The sequence below is a fragment of the Gopherus flavomarginatus genome, chromosome 8, assembly GCF_025201925.1.
Source record: "Gopherus flavomarginatus isolate rGopFla2 chromosome 8, rGopFla2.mat.asm, whole genome shotgun sequence".
Lineage (NCBI taxonomy): Eukaryota > Metazoa > Chordata > Testudines > Testudinidae > Gopherus > Gopherus flavomarginatus.
This window is the reverse complement of record NC_066624.1, coordinates 63,975,972-64,003,573: the sequence shown is the minus strand read 5'-3', so window position 1 is coordinate 64,003,573 and position 27,602 is coordinate 63,975,972. Positions and strand designations below refer to the sequence as shown.

The following is a 27,602-nucleotide window of genomic DNA, read 5'->3' as shown; positions in this document are numbered from 1 at the left end:
CCAGGAGGAAGGTCCTGTGGTGAGGATAAAGAAGGTGTTTGGAGGAGGCCATGGGGAAGTAGCCCAGGGAGTTGTAGCTGTCATGCAGCTGTTCCAGGAGGCACTACAGACAGCTGCAATCCACAGGGCCCTGGGCTGGAACCTGGAGTAGAGGGTGGGCTCGTATTCCTCCCAACTCCCGATCAGACGCAGGAGAAGTTGACCCAGACTGTGGGGAAGATCACTGAGGTGAGCAAATCTGCCAATAAGTGCAGGAGCCACCAAGATAGAGGAGGAACTTTATCACAGTTGGTTAAATACCTGATGGACTGGAACCCCTGTATAATGTGGCGATAGCTCACACTCCAACCGTACAGGTTCAGAGTATAACAGCATGCAGGGAAAGACCATGCCAATGCTGATTTTTTTTTCCCAAGGGAACTTGGAGAAGTGGACATTCTGAACCAGAAGCCCTTTTCCATCTTGAGGGGTGGGGTGCGTGATGGAGCATGCCTCCATCCCAATCAGTAGAAACTAATGAGCTCCTCTGGGCTCAACCAGTATCAAACGGGCACACCTACAAGCAAAGCTTGTTCCAGCTGTGGGGAGCAAGCTTCAAAAGAGAGCTTGTCACAGGAAGTGGTGGCAACCAGGAAGAAAGTGGCTGTGCCTCAGAAGTAGCTGTACTCTTGAAGAGCAGCCAAGGAAGGAAACAGCTGACAAGCCTCCTCCACTCACAAGGACTTTTCAGACCCAGGACAAGCTGATCACTGCAGGATAGGGTGTCCGACCATCATGTATAAACCAGACTTTTATAAGGAAACTCAGTGACTGAACATCCTGATCCCCTTAAGTAGGAGAACCCCACAGCTGTGAACTCAGAAAGGCTGGAGTAAAGTTCCCAAGCAGGGAGAGGACTTTGAAAGTGAAAGAGACTTTGCAACAGCCAGGAGATCATGCTAACCTTCTAAAAATGCTGTGTAGTAGAGAGTGGTTTGAAGGTGTAGCTCAGGCTGCGGGTCAGGCTCTGAAGGCCACCCCTTCCCTAGGCCTCAGAGCCTGAGCTCCAGCCCAAGGATAACTTCAGAGTGCTGTCTAAACTGCCATTGTTGGAGCACTAGCATGAACCCTGCCAGCCCAAAGCTGTCGACACGGGCTGTTGTGGGCTATCCAGACATACCCTTAGACTGTAAGTTCTTTGGGGGAAAGGCACACTTTTCAGTGTCGTGCCTAACTGTCATAAACAGATAGCTAAGGGTTAATGTCTCTTTCACCTGAAGCACCTGACCAGAGGACCAATCAGGAAACTGGATTTTTTCAACTTTGGGTGGAGGGAATTGAGTGTCTGTGTCTTTGTCTTTTTTCTTTTGTCTGCCTGCCTGCTTTCTCTGAGCTTTGGAGAAGTAGTTTCTTTTTTCTAGTCTTCTGTTTCCAAGTGTAAGGACAAAGAGATCAAATAGTAAGTTATATGGTTTCTTTTCTTTGGTATTTGCATGAATATAAGTGCTGGAGTGCTTTGATTTGTATTCTTTTGGAATAAGGCTGTTTATTCAATATTCTTTTAAGCAATTGACCCTGTGTTGTATTATCTCAATACAGAGAGAACATTTGTACTTATTTTTCTTTCTTTTTATATAAAGCTTTCTTTTAAGACCTGTTGGAGTTTTTTCTTTACTTCAGGGAAATTGAGTCTGTACTCACCAGGGAATTGGTGGGAGGAAGAAATCAAGGGGAGATTTGTGTGTTGGATTGCTAGCCTGACTTTGCATTCCCTCTGGGGGAATAGGAAAGTACTTTTTGTTTCCAGGACTGGAAGCAGAGAGGGGGAGTCACTCTGTTTGGATTCACAGAGCTTGTGTCTGTGTATCTCTCCAGGAGCACCTGGAGGGGGGAAGGGAAAAAGGATTATTTCCCTTTGTTGTGAGACTCAAGGGATTTGGGTCTTGGGGTCCCCAGGGAAGGTTTTTCAGAGGGACCAGAGTGCCCCAAAACACTCTAATTTTTTGGGTGGTGGCAGCAGGTACCAGATCCAAGCTGGTAACTAAGCTTGGAGGTTTTCATGCTAACCCCCATATTTTGGACGCTAAGGTCCAAATCTGGGACTAAGGTTATTACATGGTGGCAGTGGGTGGGAGATAGACAGAATCCAGAAGCCAGTAGGAATATTATATTTTTCTTTTCTCTGCTAAGGGCTTTTTAGCAGAGAGAAACAGTTGGTTTTAAAAGGGAACCAGAGAGAATTTTTTTTTTCTGCTCTCTCTGGCAGTTTGTGGCTTGCATGTTAAGCGAGAAGCCATTAAGAGGCTGTTGAGCGTCTTTTGTCATGCAATAGCCCTCCCATTAGGAAGCAAGTACCGGCACTTATATGCATGCAAATAAAGTGGTTTTTCTGGTTTCCTTTCATTGAACATTAGCTAGAGAGAGAAAAGGAAAAAAGCACTGTTGCTAGGCAGACTTCAGGAGGCAACAGAACCTGCAGTTCAGAAGATAAACACCGGAGGGCACCCCAACACAAGAAAACAGGAACCATGACTTCTAAGGCAAAAATTGACGCCGAAGAACAAATCAAAGAAGCTGAACACAGGCGACAGATGGAGATGAAAGAAAAGGAAGAAAGCATGAAACTGGCAGCCTTCCAAAGAGAACAGGCAGCCCAAGAGGCAGCACACAAAAGAAAACTAGAAGAAGAAGAGATAGCCTACCGAAGGAAACAAGCAGAAGAAGAGTTGGCCCACCACCGAGAAATGGAAAAACACCAAAAAGAAATGAAAAAACACCAAAAAGAAATGGAAAAACAACAAAAAAAAATGGAAAAACAACAAAAAGAGAATAAAGAGAAGGAAAAACAGAGAAAACATGAACTGGAGTTGGTAAAAGCTGGGCTGCATGTGCCAGCCAACCCTAACAACCCGGCGCCAAATATTGCTCCACAGCACAGGAAATTTCCCACCTACAAGGCAGGTGATGACACCGAGGCCTTCTTGGAAAATTTTGAAAGAGCCTGTCTTGGGTACAGCATTCCCGAAGACCAGTACATGGTAGAATTGAGGTCACAGCTCAGTGGACCTTTAGCAGAGGTGGCAGCTGAAATGCCTAAGCACCAAATGAATGACTATAAACTTTTTCTAACCAAGGCCAGATACAGGATGGGGATAACCCCAGATCATGCCCGTCGGCGCTTCAGAACCCAAAAGTGGAAACCAGAGGTGTCATTTCCCAAACACGCCTACTACATTGCAAAAAACTATGAGGCCTGGCTAACAGGAAACAACATTCAAACCTTGGAAAAACTGAACCTCCTCATACAAATGGAGCAGTTCTTGGATGGTGTTCCTGAAGACATCACGCGGTACATACAAGATGGAAACCCCAAGAATATCGCTGAGGCGGGGGAGATTGGAGCCAAATGGATGGAACTGGCAGAAAGCAAGAAAGCTACTGTCAAGGGGAACGATTACCCCAGGGGGCACACAGACCATAAACCCTACAACCGAGGACAGCCAAAGACCCCACATACCACCCAAGTAAAGCCACAGATACCCTACCCTTCAACCTCACCAGTCTCCAGTAACTCACCTCGGCCCAGTGACCCATCAGATGGAAGATGCTTTAAGTGTAATGAACTGGGACATATCAAGGCCAACTGTCCCAAGAACACCATGCGAGTGCAATTCATTACACCACCATCACACCAAAGATCCCCAGGCCCGGATGCCTCTCAAATACCCTTGGAGCGAAGGAAAAATTTGAGAGTGGGCGGAAAAAAGGTTACTGCGTGGAGAGACACGGGGGCACAAGTGTCAGCTATCCACCAATCCTTCGTTGACCCCAAATTCATCAACCCAAAGGCCAAAGTTACAATTTACCCCTTCATGTCACAAGCTGTAGACTTGCCTACAGCTCAACTGCCTGTCCAGTACAAAGGCTGGTCAGGAATGTGGACTTTTGCAGTCTATGACAATTATCCTATCCCCATGCTACTGGGGGAAGACTTGGCCAACCAGGTGAGGCGGGCCAAAAGAGTGGGAATGGTTACACGTAGCCAAACCAGGCAAGCTTCCAGACCCATTCCTGTTCCTGAACCGTCCACAGAGGCCCCGTCTGTGTTACCAGAGACCCAGACAGAGGTAGTGGACCCGGATTCCATGCCTACCACTGAAACAGCCACAGCATCTCCAGTCCCAGGCCCGGAACTGGAACAGCAACCAGCACCAACAAGTGCAACTACATCTTCAAACTCAACGCCAGAGGGCGCCAGCGAGCCAAAACTGGCAGAAGCCACAGACAGCCATACCCAAAAGGCTCGGCCAGAGCCTGAAATACCCTCAGGTGCACCAGCGGAGAGCGGTTCACCAGCAACGGAAACAACCCCATCACCTACATCGCTTCCAGAGGGAACAAGCCCAAGTCCACAGTCTGAGGAAGAACTGGTGACCCCAGCCTCAAGGGAACAGTTCCAGACTGAGCAGGAAGCAGATGACAGCCTTCAGAAAGCTTGGGCGGCGGCACGGAGCACCCCACCGCCTCTCAGCTCTTCTAATCGATCCCGGTTTGTTATAGACCAAGGACTTTTATACAAGGAAATTCTTTCTGGTGGACACCGGGAAGAATGGCAGCCGCAAAAACAGTTGGTGGTTCCAACTAAGTACCGGGAGAAGCTCTTAAGCTTAGCCCATGATCATCCCAGTGGCCATGCTGGGGTGAACAGAACCAAGGACCGGTTGGGGAAGTCCTTCCACTGGGAGGGGATGGGCAAGGACGTTGCCAAGTATGTCCGGTCTTGTGAGGTATGCCAAAGAGTGGGAAAGCCTCAAGACCAGGTCAAGGCCCCTCTCCAGCCACTCCCCATAATTGAGGTCCCATTTCAGCGAGTAGCTGTGGATATTCTGGGCCCTTTCCCAAAAAAGACGCCCAGAGGAAAGCAGTACGTACTGACTTTAGTGGACTTTGCTACCCGATGGCCAGAAGCAGTCGCTCTAGGCAACACCAGGGCTAACACTGTGTGCCTGGCCCTAACAGACATCTTTGCCAGGGTAGGTTGGCCCTGCGACATCCTTACAGATTCAGGGTCTAATTTCCTGGCAGGGACCATGGAAAAACTGTGGAAAACTCATGGGGTGAATCACTTGGTTGCCACCCCATACCACCATCAAACCAATGGCCTGGTGGAAAGGTTCAATGGAACTTTGGGGGCCATGATACGTAAATTCATCAACGAATTCTCCAATAATTGGGACCTAGTGTTGCCGCAGTTGCTGTTTGCCTACAGGGCTGTACCACATCCCAGTTTAGGGTTTTCACCATTTGAACTTGTGTATGGTCACGAGGTTAAGGGGCCATTACAGTTGGTGAAGCAGCAATGGGAGGGGTTTACGCCTTCTCTAGGAACTAACATTCTGGACTTTGTAAGCAACCTACAAAGCACCCTCCGACACTCTTTAGCCCTTGCTAGAGAGAACCTAAAGGATGCTCAAGAAGAGCAAAAGGCCTGGTATGACAGACATGCCAAAGAACGTTCCTTCAAGGTAGGAGACCAGGTTATGGTCTTGAAGGCGCAACAGGCCCATAAGATGGAAGCATCATGGGAAGGGCCATTCACGGTCCAAGAGCGCCTGGGAGCTGTAAACTACCTCATAGCATTTCCCAATTCCTCACTAAAGCCTAAAGTGTACCATGTTAATTCTCTCAAGCCTTTCTATTCCAGAGATTTACAGGTTTGTCAGTTTACAGTCCAGGGAGATGATGCTGAGTGGCCTGACGGTGTCTACTACGACGGGAAAAAAGACGGTGGCGTGGAAGAGGTAAACCTCTCAACCACCCTGGAACGTCTGCAGCGGCAACAAATCAAGGAGCTGTGCACTAGCTTCGCCCCATTGTTCTCAGCCACCCCAGGACGGACTGAACGGGCATACCACTCCATTAATACAGGTAATGCTCACCCAATCAGAACCCCACCCTACCGAGTGTCTCCTCATGCCCAAGCTGCTATAGAACGGGAGATCCAGAACATGCTACAGATGGGTATAATCCGCCCATCTACCAGTGCATGGGCATCTCCAGTGGTTCTGGTACCCAAACCAGATGGGGAAATACGCTTTTGCGTGGACTACCGTAAGCTAAATGCTGTAACTCGTCCGGACAACTATCCAATGCCACGTACCGATGAGCTATTGGAAAAGTTGGGACGTGCCCAGTTCATCTCTACAATAGACTTAACCAAGGGGTACTGGCAAGTACCGCTAGATGAACCTGCCAAGGAGAGGTCAGCATTCGTCACCCATGCGGGGGTGTATGAATTCAATGTCCTTCCTTTCGGCCTTCAAAATGCACCCGCCACCTTCCAGAGGCTGGTAGATGGTCTACTAGCTGGACTGGGAGAATTTGCAGTTGCCTACCTCGATGATGTGGCCATTTTTTCAGACTCCTGGCCCGAACACCTACTACACCTGGAAAAGGTCTTTGAGCGCATCAGGCAGGCAGGACTAACTGTTAAGGCCAAAAAGTGTCAAATAGGCCAAAACAGAGTGACTTACCTGGGGCACCAGGTGGGTCGAGGAACCATAAACCCCCTACAGGCCAAGGTAGATGCTATCCAAAAGTGGCCTGTCCCACGGTCCAAGAAGCAGGTCCAATCCTTCTTAGGCTTGGCCGGATACTACAGGCGATTTGTACCACACTACAGCCAAATCGCTGCCCCACTAACCGACCTGACCAAAAAGACCCAGCCAAATGCAGTTAAGTGGACTAATAAGTGTCAAAAGGCCTTTACCCAACTTAAGGCAACGCTCATGTCGGACCCTGTGCTCAGGGCCCCGGATTTTGACAAGCCATTCCTAGTAACCACAGATGCATCTAAGCGTGGTATAGAAGCAGTGCTCATGCAGAAAGCAACAGATCACAACTTCCATCCTGTCGTGTTTCTCAGCAAGAAACTGTCTGAGAGGGAAAGTCACTGGTCAGTCAGTAAAAAGGAATGCTATGCCATTGTGTACGCCCTGGAAAAGCTACGCCCATATGTTTGGGGACGGCGGTTCCAACTACAAACTGACCATGCTGCACTAAAGTGGCTTCATACTGCCAAGGGGAACAACAAGAAACTTCTTCGTTGGAGTTTAGCTCTCCAAGATTTTGATTTTAAAATTCAACACATCACAGGAGCTTCTAATAAAGTTGCTGATGCACTCTCCCGTGAGAGTTTCCCAAAATTCAGTAGTTAAAAAGTGTTCTTAAAATGTAAAAGTCTGTTAGTTATATACTTAGGAGTATATGTAAAGGTGTATGTGTTGTATTAATCTGTTTATTTTCAAGTTCTAGAAGGAAATCGCCGCCAGTGAGCTTCCCCACTGTCTGCAATTTGGGGGGCGTGTCATAAACAGATAGCTAAGGGTTAATGTCTCTTTCACCTGAAGCACCTGACCAGAGGACCAATCAGGAAACTGGATTTTTTCAACTTTGGGTGGAGGGAATTGAGTGTCTGTGTCTTTGTCTTTTTTCTTTTGTCTGCCTGCCTGCTTTCTCTGAGCTTTGGAGAAGTAGTTTCTTTTTTCTAGTCTTCTGTTTCCAAGTGTAAGGACAAAAAGATCAAATAGTAAGTTATATGGTTTCTTTTCTTTGGTATTTGCATAAATATAAGTGCTGGAGTGCTTTGATTTGTATTCTTTTGAAATAAGGCTGTTTATTCAATATTCTTTTAAGCAATTGACCCTGTGTTGTATTATCTCAATACAGAGAGAACATTTGTACTTATTTTTCTTTCTTTTTATATAAAGCTTTCTTTTAAGACCTGTTGGAGTTTTTTCTTTACTTCAGGGAAATTGAGTCTGTACTCACCAGGGAATTGGTGGGAGGAAGAAATCAAGGGGAGATTTGTGTGTTGGATTGCTAGCCTGACTTTGCATTCCCTCTGGGGGAATAGGAAAGTACTTTTTGTTTCCAGGACTGGAAGCAGAGAGGGGGAGTCACTCTGTTTGGATTCACAGAGCTTGTGTCTGTGTATCTCTCCAGGAGCACCTGGAGGGGGGAAGGGAAAAAGGATTATTTCCCTTTGTTGTGAGACTCAAGGGATTTGGGTCTTGGGGTCCCCAGGGAAGGTTTTTCAGAGGGACCAGAGTGCCCCAAAACACTCTAATTTTTTGGGTGGTGGCAGCAGGTACCAGATCCAAGCTGGTAACTAAGCTTGGAGGTTTTCATGCTAACCCCCATATTTTGGACGCTAAGGTCCAAATCTGGGACTAAGGTTATTACACTAACACCCCAGGCATCGCTGACGCCCGCTTGTATCTAGCTGCTACCCCAATACAAATAAATACATAAAATTGTATTTCTTCTTATAAACATCATCACAGTTGTAAGGGAGCAGGCAGGAACTGGGCCTGAGAGTTCTATGACTCAGTGCAGAGCACTACACCTATTGCTTAACTTTATTCGCACCTACATGACCCGTGGGCGGTGCTCAGACTTGCTCAGGCAAGCACTTTGCTGTGCACCGCAGTCACTAGATCTAGATCTAAGACTCCACAGCCTCTGTGGCAGAGGATGTCTGTTAAAGATCAGATCCATGTTTGCTAATAAGTAGCACAGGAAACATTTAAAAAGCCTTGTAATAGTAACACTGAGACTACTAGAATGGTGCAAATATGATTAATACAGTCAGAGTAATGCTACAGGCTGGTGAGACTTTCAGGACCTTCTGAGAAATGTCAACATGTGAGAACTAGTCAGTGTCGATTATTTTGCTCTAAATGCTGACAAGCACAGTGAACACCTAACCACCTTGCTTTGGACATGACTCTGAAACTTCAACACCATTTCTCCAATGTAGTTCATAGTTCATCAGAATTTTACTTTATATACAATGAGAAAAACCAATGATAAGGAGCGTTCTCACCTGCATACTGAACATACCCACACCCACATTCTTGAAGAGTAATTACATTTTTTTAAACCTCCCCAGGTGTCTCTTTTCATGCATACAGCCAAGAGGTGCAATAGTTTTTGTTTCAATACTGCTGGTGCATAAAGAAATGTCTGCATTTTTAAAGGGAATTTCTGATGTGCCCTTACCTGTCCTTAAGGGCTTGTGTGCACAAACATTTAGTTCATGGCAAGTCGGCGTGTGTATCTACACACACTAGCCTGCCACGGATTTACTGTCCCCAGGGACGGTCCCTTCCAACACACATTAGCAGTTTGTTTATATTGATCTAGCTTTCTTTGAAATGGAACTAGATCAAAGCACATCAACAAATGGTTAATGCCTGTTGGCAAGGTCCACTTGGACAGTTAGTCTTCAGCAAGCTAATGGTGGGCAGATTTACACCCCAGCTTGCCGTAAACAAATTAATTGTGTAGACAAACCCTAAGGCCATAATACTGTTAATGTCAGTATTTTTATATTATACAGTACTGGGCTAGTGAGAGGCAGTATAGCCTAGTGGGTTGGGCACAAGACTAGCAGTCAGGAGACCTAGGTTCAATTACCAGCTCTTCTGCTGATCTTGAATAGGTCATTGCTCTCCCTGGGCCTGTTTCCCCTTCTGTAAAAACAGGGGTAAAGTAAAGTTCTTTGAAAGATCTAGTGATGAAAGTGCTGTATAAGATTATTACTGCTAGTTTGTATTTATCAAACCCAACATGTGAAAGACGTCAAGATCTCTGAGGCTCCTGGGAAACCTTAAGACTGCTGAAATTAATAAGAATATTTAGATTTTTTTGAAAACACAAAACATAGGTGTTTTTCCTCCCAGAGCTTAGAGGTGCAATATTACAGACCATTAACAACCCTCTGCTGTTTGTTTACAAGAGGCCGTGGGAGTAGTTGGCTTATGGTTATAAAGACTTGTTCTTGAGCTGGATGAGAGGACTGTCAAATGAAGTTGACTGGTTTGTAATAGTAAATGCCAAATCATACACTTACAAAATTAATACTTTAAAAACCTTATTTATCATATGAATTATTGCTGCAAAAAGATAACCACAATTAACAATTGTAATTGCTAATGTATAGTACTTAACACAAGAAGTTTATACAAAGTGGCACTAAGATACAATTACTCATTCTGTTTTTACATGTTGAACTCTACACTCACTTGAAAATAATCTTGTGCATCTAACCAGTATATTTTACTTCAAAACCAAAACAATTACATATCAGCATTTATAATCTAAAGACTAAATATGTTCATGCTACTATGACATCTGAAAATTGTTTGTTTTGCTGAGAAAATCAAAACAACTGTTTAAATTTCTTACCTGCCCTCACCCTGCACAACAAATAGATGAAAAAGAAATACAGCTTCGGCATGTAGAATAAGTAAGTCAATCACCATGTAACATCCTCATTCAAACAGAGAGAAGAGTACTGCAATTCAGGGCTTCCACAATTTCTTTACCATGTGTTTGCTCACTTTCATATAACCACTAAACTGCCTACTCAGGTTTTGTCAGTAGGTGTGGTGACAAGCAGGAAGTTAATATACAAGGAATAGCCCTTAAACTCTCAAATCTAGGCCTGTACTTCTTTAAAGGGTGAGGCAGTTTCTAATCTTACAGGGTTATTTCTTTTAATTTGTTCTGATCTGGGGAATGACTAAGCCAAGCCATGGCAGTTGTGTAATGCATATTGAATAGCAGTTTGGTTCGCTGTGTTGAAATTAGGGAGATTATTGCAGGTCTCTTTTTCGCCTTTTGCAAGGAATGCCAAAAAGACAACAGAGTGCAGTTGTTTCTGCTGGTCTGATACACACCTGGCAGGACCAGCCTTGGCTTCAAATGATCCTTCGGCCCCCTATGAAGACATCCCCATGACTCCATTTCCCTATAGCATGCCTATCCCCACCTATCTCTTAGCGGCCTGAGACCAGCCTCCCCTGCTGTGAGGCTGTGTCCCTTCTAGTGGGCTGAACCTCCCGCGTACACACTTTGGAGCCAGGAAGAGTCCCAAAGTACAGAATTCTGAGCAAGGGAGGATACTTGCAGAATTCAGTCTGTGCTGATGTGACACTCATGGATCTGGCAGCCCTGTCTGCAGGGGTCAGTCCTGGGTCCGGTACTAGTCAATATTTTCATTAATGACTTCGATAACTGAGTGGACAATATGCTTATAAAATTGGCAGATGACACCAACCTGGGAGGGGGTACCAGCACTTTGGAGGACAGAATCTGAATTCAAAACAATGGCAAATTGGAGAGCGGATCTTAATTCAGCATAGATGGTACCTTCCAGCCCTACATTCTTATGATTCCTGAAGCCCAGCTCTGATAAATGAAAGGGGAGGTAGCTCCCTTTTATGGACACTTAGCCAGTCAGCTAGCTATAAAATCCCTGTTAGTAGCTTTCTCTACTTGCTTTACCTGTAAAGGGTTAAAGTCCATAGGTAAAAGGAAGGGAGTGGGCACCTTACCAAAAGAGCCAATGGGAGGGCTGGAGCATTTTAAAATTGGGAATAAATGTTCCCTTTGTCTGTCTGTCTGTTCTCTGGAGAGAGGAGACAGAGCTAGGACTGTGCTGTAAGAAGCTTTAAGCCAGGTATGCAAAACCCTCAAATCATACCTAGAACTACTCATTTCAACCCCAGATATGTAAGCAGATCAGGAAACGTCTAGGAAGACGTGATTAGGTTTATTTCTTTATGGTTTGTGGACACCTCTCTGCTAAACCCAGGTGCTTTTGCTTTGCTGAGGGCACAACTCAGTGAATCCTAGATGGGAAGCCCAAAACTGTAATCGAGGCAGGGGAGATCAGAGCCAAATGCGTGGAGATGGGGGTGGAGAAGAAAAAGCTAGTAGCAATTGGTGAAGATACCAGAAGGGGCAGCCCAAGATGACACCCCACCATCGGAGTCAGCCCAAGGCCCCACTTTGCAAGGAAGAGCCCTGCATACATCCAGGGAAACCCCAGATGCCCTCTCGTCCCACCACCCCACAGTCCAACCACCCACCTCACCCCAGCCCACAATCAGTCTGGGCAATGCTTCAAATATTATAAGCTGGGGCATGTGAAGGCTAACTGCCCAAAGAGCACCAGCCAACTGCAACTCATTACCCCGAGATCCCATATTCAGGCCTAAATGCCTTGCAAATACCCCCAAAGCAAAGGGAAACTGAGTGGGTGGGAGGAAGATTACTGCATGGAGAAAAACTGAAGCACAGGTGTCAGCTATCCACCAATCCCTGGTGGACCCCAAATTCATCAACCCAGAGGCCCAAGCGACAGTGCAACCCCTTAAGGCCAACTCTTTTAATTTGCCTACAGCCAAGTTGCCTGTCCAGTACAAGGGCTGGTCAGGAATATGGACTTTTGCAGTCTATGACAATTATCCCATTCCCATGCTGCTGTGAGAAGACTTAGCCAACTATGTAAGACTAACAAAAAGGGTTAGTCTAAACAGGCCTCCACACCTAACTCTATTCCTGAGCCACCTACAGGGACCCAGCCAGAGGTGGTGAAACCAAACCCCAGACCAAAGTCTGTGGCAGCAGCCGTAGATCCAGTTCCTGGGACCCAGCCAGAACCAGCCCAAGAATTGGAACTGGCAGAGCAGTCAGCACCAGAGCCCATGTTTGCAACCCCACCAGAGTCAGGGGAGCCAGCACCAAAGGGCACCACAGAGCCTGCACCTGCAGCAGCTGCTAAACTGGCACAAGAAGCTCAACCGGAGCTTGAAATACAACCTAGAGCACCAGCGGAAAGTGGTTCATAATCAACGGAGACAACCCCATCCCCTGCATCACTTCCAGTGGGACCAAGCTCAAGTCCACAATCCAGTGAGGAACTAATGTCTCCAGCATCAAGGGAGCAGTTCCAGGCAAAGCAGGAAGCAGATAAAAGCCTCAAGGGAGCTTGGACGGTGGCATGGAGCAACCCACTGCCTCTCAGCTCTTCCAGTAGGTCCAGGTTTGTTGTAGAAGGAGGACTCTTATACAAGGAAAACCCTTCTGGTGGGCCCAAGGAGGACTGGCATCCTCAGAAACAGTTGGTAGTTCCAACTAAGTATAGAAAAAAGCTCTTGAGCTTAGACCACCTAGTGGCCATGCTAGGGTGAACAGGACCAAAGATCGTTTAGGGAAGTCATTTCACTGGGAGGGAATGGGCAAGGATGCTTCTCCTATGTCCAGTCTTGTGAGGTGTGCCAGAGGCTGGGAAAGCCCCAAGACCAGGACAAGGCCCCTCTCTAGCCACTCCCCATAATTGAGGTTCCATTTCAGCATGTAGCTGTGGATATTCTGGGTCCTTTCCTTAAGAAGACACCCAGAGAAAAGCTGTACATACTGACTTTCATGGATTTTGCCACCCAATGGCAACAGAAGGGCTAAAAGTGTGAGCCAGGCATTGGCAGACATTTTTGCCAGGGTAGGTTGGCCCTCTGACATCCTTACAGATTTGGGAACTAACTTCCTGGCAGAGACCATAAAACATATTTGGGAAGCTCATGGGGTAAACCACTTGGTTGCCACTCCTTACCACTATCAAACAAATGGCCTAGTGGAGAAGATTAATGGGATTTGGGGGCCATGATACATAAATTCATAAATAAGCACTCCGATGATTGGGACCTAGTGTTGCAGCAGTTGCTCTTTGCCTACAGGGCTGTACCACATCCAACTTTGAGGTTTTCACCCTTTGAACTTGTTTATGGCCACGAAGTTAAGGGCCAGTACAGTAGGTGAAGCAGCAATGGGAGGGGCTTACATCTTCTCCAGGAACTAACATTTTGGACTTTGTAACCAACCTGCAAAACTCCCTCAAAGACTCTCTAGCCCTTGCTCGAGAAAACCTTCAGGATGCTCAACAGGAGCAAAAGACCTGGTATGATAAATGTGCCAGAGAGCGTTCCTTCAAAGTAGGTGACCAAGTCATGGTCCTGAAAGTGCTCCAGGCCAATAAGATGGAAGCATGGTGGGAGGGGCCATTTATGGTCCAAGAGTTCCTGGGAGCTGTTAATTACCTCATAGCATTCCCAGACCCTACCTTAAAACTAAAGTATACCATGTTAATTATCTAAAGCCCTTTTATTCCCAAGAAATCAAGGTTCTCCAGTTTACAGCCCAGGAGAGAGACAACGCTGAATGGCCTGAAGAAGTCTACTATGAAGGAAAAAGCAACGGTGATGTAGAAGAGGTGAGCCTTTCCATGACCCTTGGGTGTAAGCAGCAACAGCAAATCCCGGAGCAGTTTGCCCGCTTCACGCCAATGTTTTCAGCCACCCCAGAATGGACAGAACGGGCATACCACTCCATTGACACACGTGATGCTCACCCAATTAAAGCCCAACCCTACCGGATGGCTCCTCAAGACAAAACTGCAATAGAAAGGAAGATCAAGGACATGTTACAGATGGGTGTAATCCACCTCTCTGAGAGTGCATGGGCCTCTCCAGTGGTTCTGGTTCCCAAACACAATGGGGAAATCCGCTTTTGAGTGAACTGTCATAAGCTGCATACTGTAACTTGCCCAGAGAACTATCCAATGCCACACACGGATGAGCTATGGGAGAAACTGGAATGTGCCCAGTTCATCTCCACCTTAGACTTAACTAATGGGTACTGGCAAGTGCTGCTAGATGACCCAGCCAAGAAAAGATCAGCCTTTATCACCCATGTAGGGCTGTATTAATTTAATGTGCTCCCTTTTGAACTGTGAAATGTGCCTGCCACCTTCCAGAGGCTAGTAGATAACCTTCTGGCTGGATCTGGGAAATTTGCAGTAGCCTGCCTTGACAATGTGGCTATATTCTCAGATTCATGGGCAGAACACCTGGAACACCTCCAAGCTGTCTTCTGGAGCATAAGGGAGGCAGGATTAACCGTTAAGGCCAAAAAATGTCAACTAGGCCTAAACAGGGTAATGTACCTTGGACACCAGGTGGGTCAAGGACCTATCAACTCCCTAGAGGCTAAAGTAAATGCTATCCAGAATTGGCCTGTCCCTAAGTCAAAAAAACAGCTCCAATCCTTCTTGGGCTTGGTTGGGTATTACCGACAATTTGTACCACACTACAGCCAACTTGCCACCTCACTGGCAGACCTAACCAGGACAAAACAGCTAGATGTTGTAACTCCTCTGTGCTAACCCCAGGTGATTTTGTTTTGCTTGTAAGCTTTAAACTGGACCTCAAGAAAACCATTCTTGATGCTTAATTATATTTGCTCTTTTTAAATCTAGCAAGAGCCTAAGTTCCAGATGTATTTTCTTTCTTTTTGTTTTTAATAAAATTTACCTTTTTTAAGAACAGGATTGGATTTTTGTGTCCTAAGAGGTTTGTGCACATGTTGTTTAATTAGCTGGTGGCAACAGCTAATTTCCTTTGTTTTTGTTCTCAGCTCTGTGTGTGTGTGTGTGTGTGTGTGTGAGAGAGAGAGAGACAGACAGACAGACAGACAGAGACTCTCCAAGTTACAGAGAATCTGCCATTTACACTGGTTTAAACCTGCAAGTGACCTGTGCCTCATGATGCAGAGGAAGGTGGAGTCCCCCCTTCCCACCCTGCCCAGGTCATTGCCAGTCTGACCTGGGGAAAAATTCCTTCCTGTCCTCAAATACAGTGATCAGTTAGGGTACATTTACACTGCAATTACATCGGTAGCTGGCCCATGACAGCTGACTTGGGCTCATGGGGCTCAAGCTGTGGAGCTGCAAAATTGTGATGCAGTCATTTGGGCTCAGTCTGGAGCTCAGGCTCTGAGACTCTGCAAGAGGAGAGGGTCCCAGAGCCTCGGCTTCAGCCCAGATGTCTGCACTGCAATTTTACAGCCGAACCGCCTGAGCCGTGGGATTTTAATTCCAGCATAGACATAACCTTAGAATCTGAGCACATGAATGAGACTCACCAGCCAGACACCTGGGAACTAATTCTCTGTAGTAATTTAGAGCCCTTCCCATCTTCAGCCGTTGGCAATATTTCATAGAAATGTAGGGCTGGAGAGGCCCTTGAGAGGTCCAGCCCCTGTGTTGAGGCAGGACCAACTAAACCTAGATCATCCTCACAGGTGTCTGTCCAACCTGTTCTTAAACAACTCCAAGGATGGGGACTCCACAACCTCCCTTGGAAGCCTATTCCAGAGTTTAACTACCCTTAGAGGTAGAAAGTTTTTACCAATATCTACCCTAAATCTCCCTTTCTGCAGATTAAGACCATTGCTTTTTGTCCTACCTTCGGTGGCCATGGAGAACATTTGATGGCTGTTCATTTTATAACAGCCCTTAACATATTTGAAGACCGTTATCAGGTTCCCCCCTCAGTCTTCGTTTCTCAAGACTAAACATCCCAGTTTTTTAACCTTTCCTCATAGGTCAGGTGTCAAGGTATGAACCCCCACTCTGAACCTTAGAGTCCAAAAGATGGGGTACCTGCATGAACCACCCTAAGCTTAATTACTAGCTTAGAAATGGTAGAGCTGCCACCACCCAAAAATATAGTGTTTTGGGGCACTTTCTGGCCCCCAAACCCTTCCCTGGGGACCCCAAGACCCAAAGCCCCTTGGGTCTCAAAACAAAGGGAAATAAACCATTCCCCTCCTTTCTTCCTCCCAGATCCTCCCTTCCCTGGGTTACACTAGGAGATCGCTGTGATTCAACTCCTTGAATCTTAAAACAGAGAGGAAATCTACCTTCCCCCCACTTCTTCACTCCCCCTCCCAGACTCTCCCTGAGAGAGAGACAGTGATACTAACACAGAGAGAAATCAGATTTTTCCTCCCCCCTTCTCTCCTTTCTCCCACCAATTCCCTGGTGAGTACAGACCCCCACCCCTTGGGTCTTACACAAGATAACCAAAAAATCAGTCAGGCTCTTAAAAAGGAAAACTTTTAATAAAAGAAAGAAAAAGTAAAAATTGTCTCTGTAAAATCAAGATGGAAAATGTTACAGGGTCTTTCAGCTTATAGACACTAGAGATAATCCTCCCCCCAGCACAAGTACACGTTGCAGCAAACAGAGATACAATCATTCCAGCAAAAATACACATTTGCAAATAAAGAAAACAAACAAAAAGACTAAACGGCCTTTCTATCTGGTACTTACTAAATTGAACAGAAGAGACATTTTCAGAAAGATTGGAGAAATCTGCTTACATGTCTGGCCCCTCTCAGAACCCAGAGAGAACAGAGCAAAACCCAAAAAACACAAACAAAGGCTTCCACCGAGATTTGAAAGTATCTTGTTTCCTGATTGGTCCTCTTGTCAGGTGTTCCAGGTTCACTGTTTGTTAACCCTTTACAGGTAAAAGAGACACCATTGCTTTTTGTCCTACCTTCGGTGGCCATGGAGAACATTTGATCGCTGTTCATTTTATAACAGCCCTTAACATATTTGAAGACCGTTATCAGGTTCCCCTCTCAGTCTTTGTTTCTCAAGACTAAACATCCCAGTTTTTTAACCTTTCCTCATAGGTCAGGTTTTCTAAATCTTTCATCCTTTTTGCTGCTCTTCTCTGGACTCTTTCCAATTTGTCCACATCTTTCCTGAACTGCAGTGCTCAGATTTGAACACAGTTCTCCAGCTGAGGCCTCTCCAGTGCTGAGTAGCATGGGACAATTATCTCCCATGTCTTATATAGGACACTCCTGTTAACACACCTCAGACTGATATTAGCCTTTTTTTCCAACTGCATCACATTGTTGACTCATATTCAGTCTGTGATGCACTGTAACCACCAGATTCTTTGCAGCAGCACTACCATCTAGCCAGTTACCCCCATTTTGTAGTTGTTTATTTGACTTTTCCTTCCTAAATTAAGTATCTTGGACTTGCCTTTATTGAATTTCATCTTGTTGATTTCAGACCAGTTCTCTAATATGTCAAAATCACTTTCAGTTCTAACCCTGTCATCCAAAGTGTTTGCCACCCTTCCCAGTTTGGTGTCATCACATATTTTATAGGCATACTCTCCACTCCATTATCCAACTCATTAATTAAAATATCGAATAGAACCAGACCCAGAAGAGACTGACTACTTCAACTAGAGAAAGGCATCTCTACAAATCTAAAATCACAAGGCAATAACTGATGTAGAACAGCCATCCGGTAACTATTTTCCATATGTGCAACATGCAGATAATGCCTGAAAGAGGTAAGAAAACCAGTAACAAGAGATTTTCCCATTTCCCCATTAAATTCTATTTATTTCATTCACCTTGGCTGCACAGCTTAGAGCAAATGATCAGCTAGCATGCATTAATCAAAATTTGAAACATTTCTGGTCATGGGACACCTAATGGAAGTTGAATTAAAGATATTATGCAGAAGTGTGAAATTAATATCTAAATCTGTATAATATCTATGAATCTTATAGAATTTATCAGTGTCAATAATAATCTACTTTTCAGACTTGGTTACTTAACAAGTAATGAGGAAGCCATGTTCGTTGACAGACAAGCACATGTATGCAAAATTTGACAAGTATAAGAATTTCAGTTAGGAAATACTGAAGAAATAATATTACTGTTTGCATGCAAAGCACAGCCTACATGAAGGAAATGATGATGTAAGTCACTCATAACAATTCAACCATAGCTCATGTTTTTATAATCCCTTCCTGGTCATTTTGGAGGCAGAGATGCTCCTCACATTCGAAACAGAGGTTGTCAGGGCTCCTCCATCCAAAATGTAACAACCAGGGAAGGAAATCTCTACATTAAGACTAAGATTAAAGAATCATAATTCTTTTCCCTTTTAAATTAAGTTAGAGATCTAGAAAAAAATAATTGACTCATTGGAGATGAATAATCATGACAAACTCATTTGCATTTGTGGTGGGGCTGGTTAGCATTCTCCCAGACCTCATTGCCATGTACAGGAGGTAAACAGAAACTTACTGAATTGAGATACGAACATTTTCAGTCAGTCATGATGCGAGGTTATTCTGTGGTCTCAATCTGTATTATAGGTGATAGAACGTGCCAGCTGATCAGAATACTGAATGACTGGTTTCCTGATAAACCATGAGATTATTAATAAAAGTATTAGATTTTAAAATCTGTTATTAGAAGGAAAGCTATTTCTGAGGTCTTCCCGACAGTTCATTGTCTTGTATCTGCTTCTATGAAGGCTCTTCTGGGAAGCAGGAGTCAGTCTGTGCTATTTTTCAGTGTTACCAGCAGGCCTCATTGTTCTTTCACTCCCCGCTATCCTTTCCTAAGAATATTGCACCTCTTTCACATGAATGCAGTCAGCGCTTCGGAAGGGGCGTCCCTTTCCATGTGACTATGCCAGGGCAGCAGCACTCCAACTGAAGAAAGAAATCCAGTCTTATTGCAAGAATTCCAGTTAGCCAATACAGCCTATCATGACAGTGACACAAAGTGAGCTGTGCTGCTGCAGGAACAGTACTGTCATGGATAAGGGGTTTTCTGCTTTGCAGAAGCACATGACAAGCCTACAGAAGTGCAGCTCTTTAGTCACATCATGGGCAATAGTTATTCTAATACACAAGCAATTAAATTTTTGCATTTTTCTGTGTCAAATCCAGTATTTAGGAAGAATCAGAAAGCCATTACCTCTTTTCCTATATTCTCAAATTTTGGAACAACTTGTCTCTCAGAATTCTCCTACTATAAGAATACTTATTCTTTATAACAAAAGCTATGCTAAAGGCATTTGTGAACATCACTACTGGATAATGAATATGAATATGGTCAGCCTAAACTCTTGTATTTCAACAAACCTACATCCTAATCCCATAAAAGCATTGTGACAGTCTGTACCCTTGCATTTACCCCTTGCACACTGTTGTAATAATCTTTGTACAAGGTTTTCCTTGGGAGGTATCATTTGAAAACTCATAATTTGCTGATCATTATTGTCCTGGTAAAATATGTGTTGCACTGTTGTATGTACATTTATGAGATTCCACTGTATGGTGTTACTAAAACATGTTCCAAGTCTGGGGGGCGGATGGCCAAATCAGTTCCTCAGAGACAAGGGCAAGCTGACAACTCAGCCAGGTATGGGGGGAGGGATAGCTCAGTGGTTTGAGCATTGGCCTGCTAAACCCAGGGTTGTGAGCCTGGGCAAAATCTGGGGCAAAATCAGTAGTTGGTCCTGCTAGTGAAGGCAGGGGGCTGAACTCAATGACCTTTCAGGGTACCTTCCAGTTCTATGAGATAGGCACATCTCCATATACTAAGCCCAAATGGGCCCTCACCTGCTAAGTGGCTATTCATTGGCAGGAAAAGGAATATGAATGAAAAAATCTAAATATTAGCAAGGAAACAGCATGGAGTTCTCATCTACACAGTCTGCCTGTCACCATGGTCCCAGATGAAGATGCTTCTCAAAGGAGGGAGTGGACTAGAAAAAGGAGAGGTAGATCCACTCCCACCCCCATCCTGATTTTTCATACTTGCTATCTGGTCACCTTAGATGAAGAACATGGAGCTGCAGCAGGTGCATATGTGCGTTGGGCTGGGTCAGGCAGGACTCAGAATTAATGAGTTAGAATGTTGGGGTTTGAGGAGAAGCTGGAAGCTCTGTGCCATGGGGCAAGTCCCTGACCATGTGTGGGGACAGCTGGCAGCACTCTCTCTCTCTCTCACACACACACATACACAGGGGAGAGCAGGCAGCATGGTAACTGTCTCACACACGCACACACTGGTGGGGGGAGGACAGGGGCATTCAAAAATTAAAAGACAGACCTGAGACCATATTTCAATCTTTTAAAATCCATCTCCTGCTTTGGGGGCCAATCTTGTGGTTAATGAGGGACCTGACTCCTGGCATGTGAACTTCTGGGGCTGGTCATGCAGAGGATAGGAGGTAAGCAGAGAAAATCCAGAGCAGAGGCCTGCAAGAGGGAAAGAATCTTTGTGCCCAGAGTTGCTGAGCAATGTCTGTTCCTGAGTTTTTACCTTGTGTTCATTACAGTTGTTTGTATTTTTTCTGGATGATTTTGGCCTTCAGTCTGCTGAATTTTCAGTTGTCTTGGTCAGTGTCAAAGGTCAATGCATGCTTCTCAAGGGCTTAACCTGACCAAGGAAACTGAAAAAGCAATAAAGGCACTGAGAAAATGAGATAAAAAGCCTGTCAAGAGTTTGTCAGCGTTGCCTGACACTGCCCTCTTCCCCATGAGAAGGGGCTAGTTGGAAGCTGCATAAGAAGGAGTTAATTGAATTAAAGCTGCCTTGCTGCTGGATCATTAGCACAGCTGACTTAAAGGAAGTGGAGGCTGCTCTTTCCTGGGAGGGAGGGGAGGCTTTATAATAGGTTCAGCTGTTTGGGAGGAGCCTTGGGGGCAGGCATCCTGTAGAAGTGAGTTGGAAGCATGTACTGTGAGTAACCGCAGAGGTGGGAAATAGTGTGGTTGAGGTTGAGCAGAGTCCAGGTGTGGTGACTCAAGGGCCAAACTTTAAGCCTCTCCTGGAGTGTGATGCTCCATGCAAATTATTTAATGAACTGATTTGTGTATCAGCACAAACATCTCATTTTAAAAGTGTGGTGGTAGCAGTGATGAAAGGACAGGTGTTGCCTTGGCAGGCCTGGTAGATGAAGTCCTCTGTCTGTAGGGCAACCTTCCAACACCTGTGACCCCTGCCAGTGTGCCTGGGTAGGGTATGGGAGAGGACTTACCCTATGAGTAACTGGGGTCCTGTAGTCTTCATAGCCCATGAATTTCTTGGCCTCTCTGCTAATGGGAGAGTGGTGGTAAGTCTATGCTGCAGGAACTGAACTGGCCTTAGTGCACTCACTTCATCCATGGCCACTAAACAGCCAATTGAGGAGAACACTTTGTAATCACTCCTGAACTGGGCTAGATTCAAAGTGGTGTTATACTGGTGAAAAGCTTTATAGATCATTAGCAGCATTAGATGAGCTTTTCCTAACTTGACTGATTGACTTTACAACCTTAATAATGTCCTTTTAATGCAGCTTTTCAGTGTAACTTCTTGGCTTTTATTACAGTGAAAAGATTAAAAAACAAATTACATTATGTGTAACTGTAACTCCCTCCACACCTAGCATGCTGGTTTGGAGCTTCACCCACCAGCCCAGATGTCCGTCCCTTGGACTACCAGGCTAACTATGCTGCCTGGGAGCAGGAGGCTGTTCTTATGTGAAACTATCCACTAGAGAAGGATGCATAAATTTACTGTTTCAATGTGTTATGTAAGCATGAGTAGCCCATTTTACTGACTTTCTAGCTAAGAAGACGTGGGCTGTCCTTTCTGAGAGGCAGTGTAGTTCACTAGAGGGAATTTGGGTTTGCTGTATTCAAAGACCTGGGTTCTGTTCCCTGCTTGGTTAATTCTCAATGGTATATGAGCTGTTCAGTAACATTTGGGAAGGATACTTGCTTACCACCAGTCAGTAAAAATGAGATTAGTGCTCCTGCCTCTCAGTGTGCTGCATGTTCCCCTAGGCTGTTTAAAAGCTGTTGTAATGAGAAAGCAACAGGATTGTCATCCCTTTTGTCTGTGTCCCAACTGGAATGTGAGCTCTGTGTGACCTGATGAAGTGAGACACTGGGGCATATGCACAGGATGACCTATAATGTTGAGGGGGGTTTAGTATGGATGGGAAGTTGTGATCTTCAACAGTGTAGAACTGTTCCAAATCTAAAGAGATGTTCATGAGGACAGAAAAATGCATCTCTCCCTGCCAGACCTCTCAGTCCTGCTGCAAAACAGTTCTTGTTCACTTATCATACAGAAGGTGTCAGGCACCCTTAAGACAGGGGTTGCTACTGCTCCCCCATAATCACCTTTTCCCACAGGGGTGCCAGCAGGTGTTGAATTTATGCTTTCCAGCTCTGATGCATAGACTTTCTTCCACGTCAGCTACAACATTGGTGGAAACAGTCTGTTTGCAATGTGTACCAGCCTGTAGCGGGGGACACACTTTACCAGTGGGATTTATAATTCTTTGAGGTTGCACTCATACTGAGTTCTTTTCCTGCAAAGGAGGTGTGCTGTAGTATCTAGAGAAGCACAACCAAACGCACTTTGGTACAACTGCAGTGAACGGGAGTGTGGCAAAATGTTGGAGATCTGCACTGGTCACAGTAGTGTATGGGTTTCTGTTCCTGAAGTGACCTTGTGCAAGTTCTTACACCATCTGTAAATGGGTGCAGGATAGCTGCCTCACTTAAGATAGAGGGTATGAGACCTTGCTTAAGAAGCACTGTGGAGTGCATAAACACTGATAGCAGTCAGTAGAAGAAGTGGGACAAGAACTCATAGCCTTCTGACTTCTACAGGAAGTGTGTGTGTGTGTGTGTGTGTGTGTGTGTGTAAAGTATCCCTCTAAGATGTAACACCTTTCCCCTGAGATGTTGGCAGGAGTGCCAGAGCTGTCAAATACATCTGAGCAACTCTGGGTGACTGTGTTTGAGACTATGGTGTTCTTTGCAACTAAGGAGTGATATTGGTTAAGGTTTCAAGTGCCTGCAGCTTTGTGTGGGGTGGTCTGGAGGAAATTATGCCTACTTACAAAGACAAAACATCCTCAAAAAAATAAATTTCCTAGCTATGAAAACAAGAGAATATACTGCTTAGTGTATGTGTAGAATGGCAAACCTGTATTATTACTAATGATGAAACTCAAACATTAAGGTTCCCACAGCAATGTTAACTGTGCCACATTACACATTATATTTAAATACTATTGTGTGCAATGGCTGTGGGAACTTTAACTGTGCATGTGCAGCCAGTACTCTCTTATTTTTATGTACAATGTTAACAACTTATGACTTCTAAATGAGCTGTAACAACTGTGGAGTCATTGTGGACAGTGTGAGGGAAGCCGGCTTTAAAAGGAGTTTGAATTAAGAAAGGGCTAATACTGGAAGTATGACCCCTCAAGTGGAAGTCATAATACTATGACTATTATATAATCTTATTATGACCTCATCTGAAATATTGCAATAAGTTCTGGCCAGCTCTTAGAAAGGATGTAGTAGACTAGAGAAGATCAGGTCAAATGATTAGAGGCTGTACGGGCTACCACTCTGTAATGAGCCTAGTACAGGTTGCCAATGGAGGACCTTGATCACCAAAAGTCACAAGCACTTATCAGATTAAGCTGAAGGATCACGTCTTAGCTTAATACATTTCATGGCTCAACCATGAGTAGGAGGCATGATGGTACACATCACTAGTATGCTCTACTCAGTAATGGATTACTGCTAGATTAGCTGTATTACATGTTGCAAAGTAGACATAGGATGCACATAGGCTCCACAGAAACTCTTGCTGCAGCTCTAGTTCATCATGCTAGTTGTGCAGCAGAGAGGCCCCATTACTTGAGCACCTCTCTAGTTACAGGAAAAAATGACAGAGAAGCAACAGCCTCTTGAGAAGTAAGATTGCAACCACATATTCAGAAAAGGCTATTTTATGTTTAACTTTGACCCTTCCCCACGGAAGTATAATGAAAAGAACTCATGCTTTCCGATTTTTAGGGTTATTCCTAACCGAATAGTAGAATTTTTTCTGAAAATTGTCAAATTGACTTAAAAAGGCTAATTTTTGAAGCTTTGAGGGGGGTGAGGTAACATCCGTTATTGGACCAATGTCTGTTAGGGAGAGAGAGAGAAGTGTGAGAGAAGCGTAAGAGCTTCCATAGAGCTCTTCTGCAGGTAACTTTTGAAATATTTAACACTTTCACCCAGTGATGAGCTGCCAAAATCTTAACAACCAGTTCCCTATAAAAAGTTCTGATTTAAGGGGTGGGGGGGAGACATACTTGTGGGGCTGAAGGCCCCTGCAGGGCCTGGGGCAAATTGCCCCCCCCCCAGCCCTGGAGCTTGCAGCCCTCCCACCCCTTACCTTGCTGGCAGCTCAAAGCAGCAGGACGACTCAGGAGCTCAGCTGAGCTGCCCAGCTGCTGGCCATGCTGCAGCTCTGCAGGGTGGAGGGAGCAGGGAAGGGGCCGGGGGAGACATCCTCGTGGGGCCAGGGGCCCCTGCAGGGCTTGGGCCAATTGCCCCACTTGCCCCCTCCCCTCTGGCCAGCCCTGAAGCTTACAGCAGCCTTCTCTCCCACCCCCCTTGCCGGGCCACTCAAAAAGCGGCAGCAGGATGACTCCCGAGCTCAGCAGAGCTGCCCAGCTGGTGCCAGAGACTGGCCACTGCAGCTGGGGGGAAGCGGAGGGGGGGCCTCAGCCTCAGCTGGGAATCCTGGGAGCAACAGGATGGTGCAGCCCACAGACTGGAGTTCTTTGCCCACCTCCTGGCCCTTTAACAACCAGTTTTCCACGGAGGTCTATTTTTAGCAACCAGTGCTTGGGACCCTGTGGGAAGCGGCTCCAGCTCACCACTGCTTTCACCCTTCTTAAGATCCCCTGAAATCAGTCACAAAATCGGACTTTACTGACTCCCCTTTGGTATGCTGTTTAATGCAGATGTGGAACCACCCTGGTAAGAGCTTTGTAAATAACAGCTACACTAGGGGGACTCTTGACACTAACCCAAGCAACAGGCAACGTTCAAGGACCAGAAGGTAAAATGTTTAAGACGACCAGTATCTGAAAACTAGGTATGACTCTTTGCCATTGACACTGATGGAGCAAAGAGCTGTTGAGAAGACGGGTGTGTGCGTGGGGGGGTGTGAGGCGAGGGGAAGGTCAGGGTGGGTGCTGGTGGGGGGGCGCTGTTTAGGGGGAGGGGCGTGTTTGTGGTGGACAGGTTGTGGGCGTGGTCACAGCGGCGGCAAGGGAGAGCGGTGACCTGACTCGACGCCGAGGTCACGAACACCCTCGCCCCGCCCGGGGCCTGAGGCGCGCGCTCCCACAGCAAAGGTGACGCAGAGGCCGGCGGCGCTCTCTCCCCGCTCCTCCCTTCTCTCCCCCAATCACAGCCGAAGAGGCCAATAAGGCGGGCATTGCTGGGCGGGGCGACCTCGCGCAGGTAGAGGAGATTCGGAGGGCGGGCTAGGAGCGCGCCGCCGCTGGGCTCTGTTCGTGACGTCACGCAGTCGCGGAGATTAGACGCAGTTCCGCTTCCGCTGGCTGAGGCCTATGTACAAATGGCTGGTGGAAGCGCTGCGCTCCCTGCTCTTCCCCAGCGCCCCCCGGCCGGACACGCCGCCCCGCACCCCGCGGAAGAGACGGTACCACAGGTCAGTGAGTCCCGCTGCCTGGCGGCTCCTGCGGGGCTCGGCGGGCAGTTCTGCGGGCTCCCGGCACTGTGCACTGGACCAGGGGAGGGGCCGGGGGCTTGGTCTGGCTTGGGCCTGTTGCGTGCTCGAGCCCTAGCCTGGGCTGTCGGCAGGGAACGGACGCGGAGGCTGCTGTTGTACCGAGAGTCGGACGCCAGCGCAGCGTCTGCTGCTGCAGCACCCTGGAGCTGCCGCCTGCGCCCGGTCGGGTCTGCTCCCCACCGCCACGGGACCCTGCTGGAGCAGGGAGCGGGTTTGCTGCGCCTTGGCGCGCCGTGCTGCAGCCTGGCACGCCCGCGTCTCTGGAGCCTGTCCGCCTTCGGCCTCAAACCCAAACTCTGAGTAACTGAAATCGCAAAGCCTCTTGCTTCTGCCGGGCTTGGGATGCACTTACTGCAGCTTCTCTAGGGCTGTATCGTTCCTAAGGTGGCCCTGCCCAGACATCCCGCAGCCGCTTCCCATCGACTTCACCAAAACTAGCAAACCGCCCAGCTTCTCTTGGGACCCCCCACCCCAACTCTTTGTGGGTTGCATGTAATTTGCTTCCCATGATCACTGTTTCATGGAATGTATTTGAAAATGTTGTTTAACAAACATTTGAACTTCCTCATGTTGAGCTAATATAGGTGACTTAATGATGACCTAAATAAGGTCCTAAATAGTTGATCTGTCATTGGTATGGGGAGAACTGTCTGACTGTCTTTCATGAAGGCAAACATGGCTTATAAATTTGGGAGTGGAGGTAGGTATATGCCTAGCATATTGAGTATGTCTGACTGTCTAATTGCTCTTAAGGTGAAAGCAATTGTTTTGTGAATTCCCAAAGTTGGAGAATACATTGTAAAGAATATGATATGCTCTACAAGGTTTAAAGTTTTTGAAACAAACATGAATATTAGCAGAAGGTTATTTTGGAATGTTTGGCAATTAAATCAATTAAGTTCCTATTCAACTTGAAATCTAAATAGAAATACTATATTTAGTTTAAGATTACCTTTAAGAACTTGAACAGGTGTTTCCTGTTGTCTTATGGTTTTACACTTATTTTGAAAAATGTTTTCACTCCCTTATTGCTGTGTGTAAGACCCAACAAATAAAAGTAGGAACTGACTGTATAGAGGAAACAATGATAGTTTTGTGTCCAGTCAGTATCAAAACCACAAGTGATACAACTGAAAAGTGGTGTGTAGTTTTTTTGTACTTCAGTTATCGTAATCTTGGATGTTAGGTGGTAAATCATCTGACAGATGTGACTTTTGAAATTGTTGGTGTCCCATTTGGACTAGAAGTGTTAGACTGCTAGCTTCAAAGTGTTTACTGAGAACTACATAATTTTTTGTGTGTTCTGCTGAGAATTTTTGGTTGTCTTCTTTCACCTTAGTATCTGACGAAGTGGGTATTCACCCACGAAAGCTCATGCTCCAAAATGTCTGTTAGTCTATAAGGTGCCACAGGATTCTTTGCTGCTGTTTCACCTTGTGTATATTTGCTCCTTGGTCATCTTTACCCTTGAAAAACATGATCGTTTAAAT

At 45.9% G+C, this 27,602-nt stretch overlaps 2 protein-coding genes across 3 annotated transcripts in view; one reads left to right on the top strand and one right to left on the bottom strand.

Moving 5' to 3' along the window:
* The window catches only part of LIPH (lipase H), a 38,007-nt gene extending 27,501 nt beyond the window's left edge, over positions 1–10,506 (bottom strand). Inside the window, exon 1 of one of the 2 annotated variants that reach the window (XM_050965582.1) lies at positions 10,231–10,506. In XM_050965582.1, coding sequence (XP_050821539.1) covers positions 10,231–10,282 — 52 coding nt within the window. In that variant the 5' untranslated portion in view covers positions 10,283–10,506. The remainder of the gene's footprint in view (positions 1–10,230) is intronic. The other variant, XM_050965581.1, reaches the window with a different exon arrangement.
* Positions 10,507–25,901: 15,395 nt separating this feature from the next.
* Positions 25,902–27,602, top strand: part of SENP2 (SUMO specific peptidase 2) — a 47,738-nt gene continuing 46,037 nt past the window's right edge. Inside the window, exon 1 of the mRNA XM_050965506.1 lies at positions 25,902–26,031. Within this exon, the coding sequence (XP_050821463.1) occupies positions 25,931–26,031 (101 nt within the window). The 5' untranslated portion in view covers positions 25,902–25,930. The remainder of the gene's footprint in view (positions 26,032–27,602) is intronic.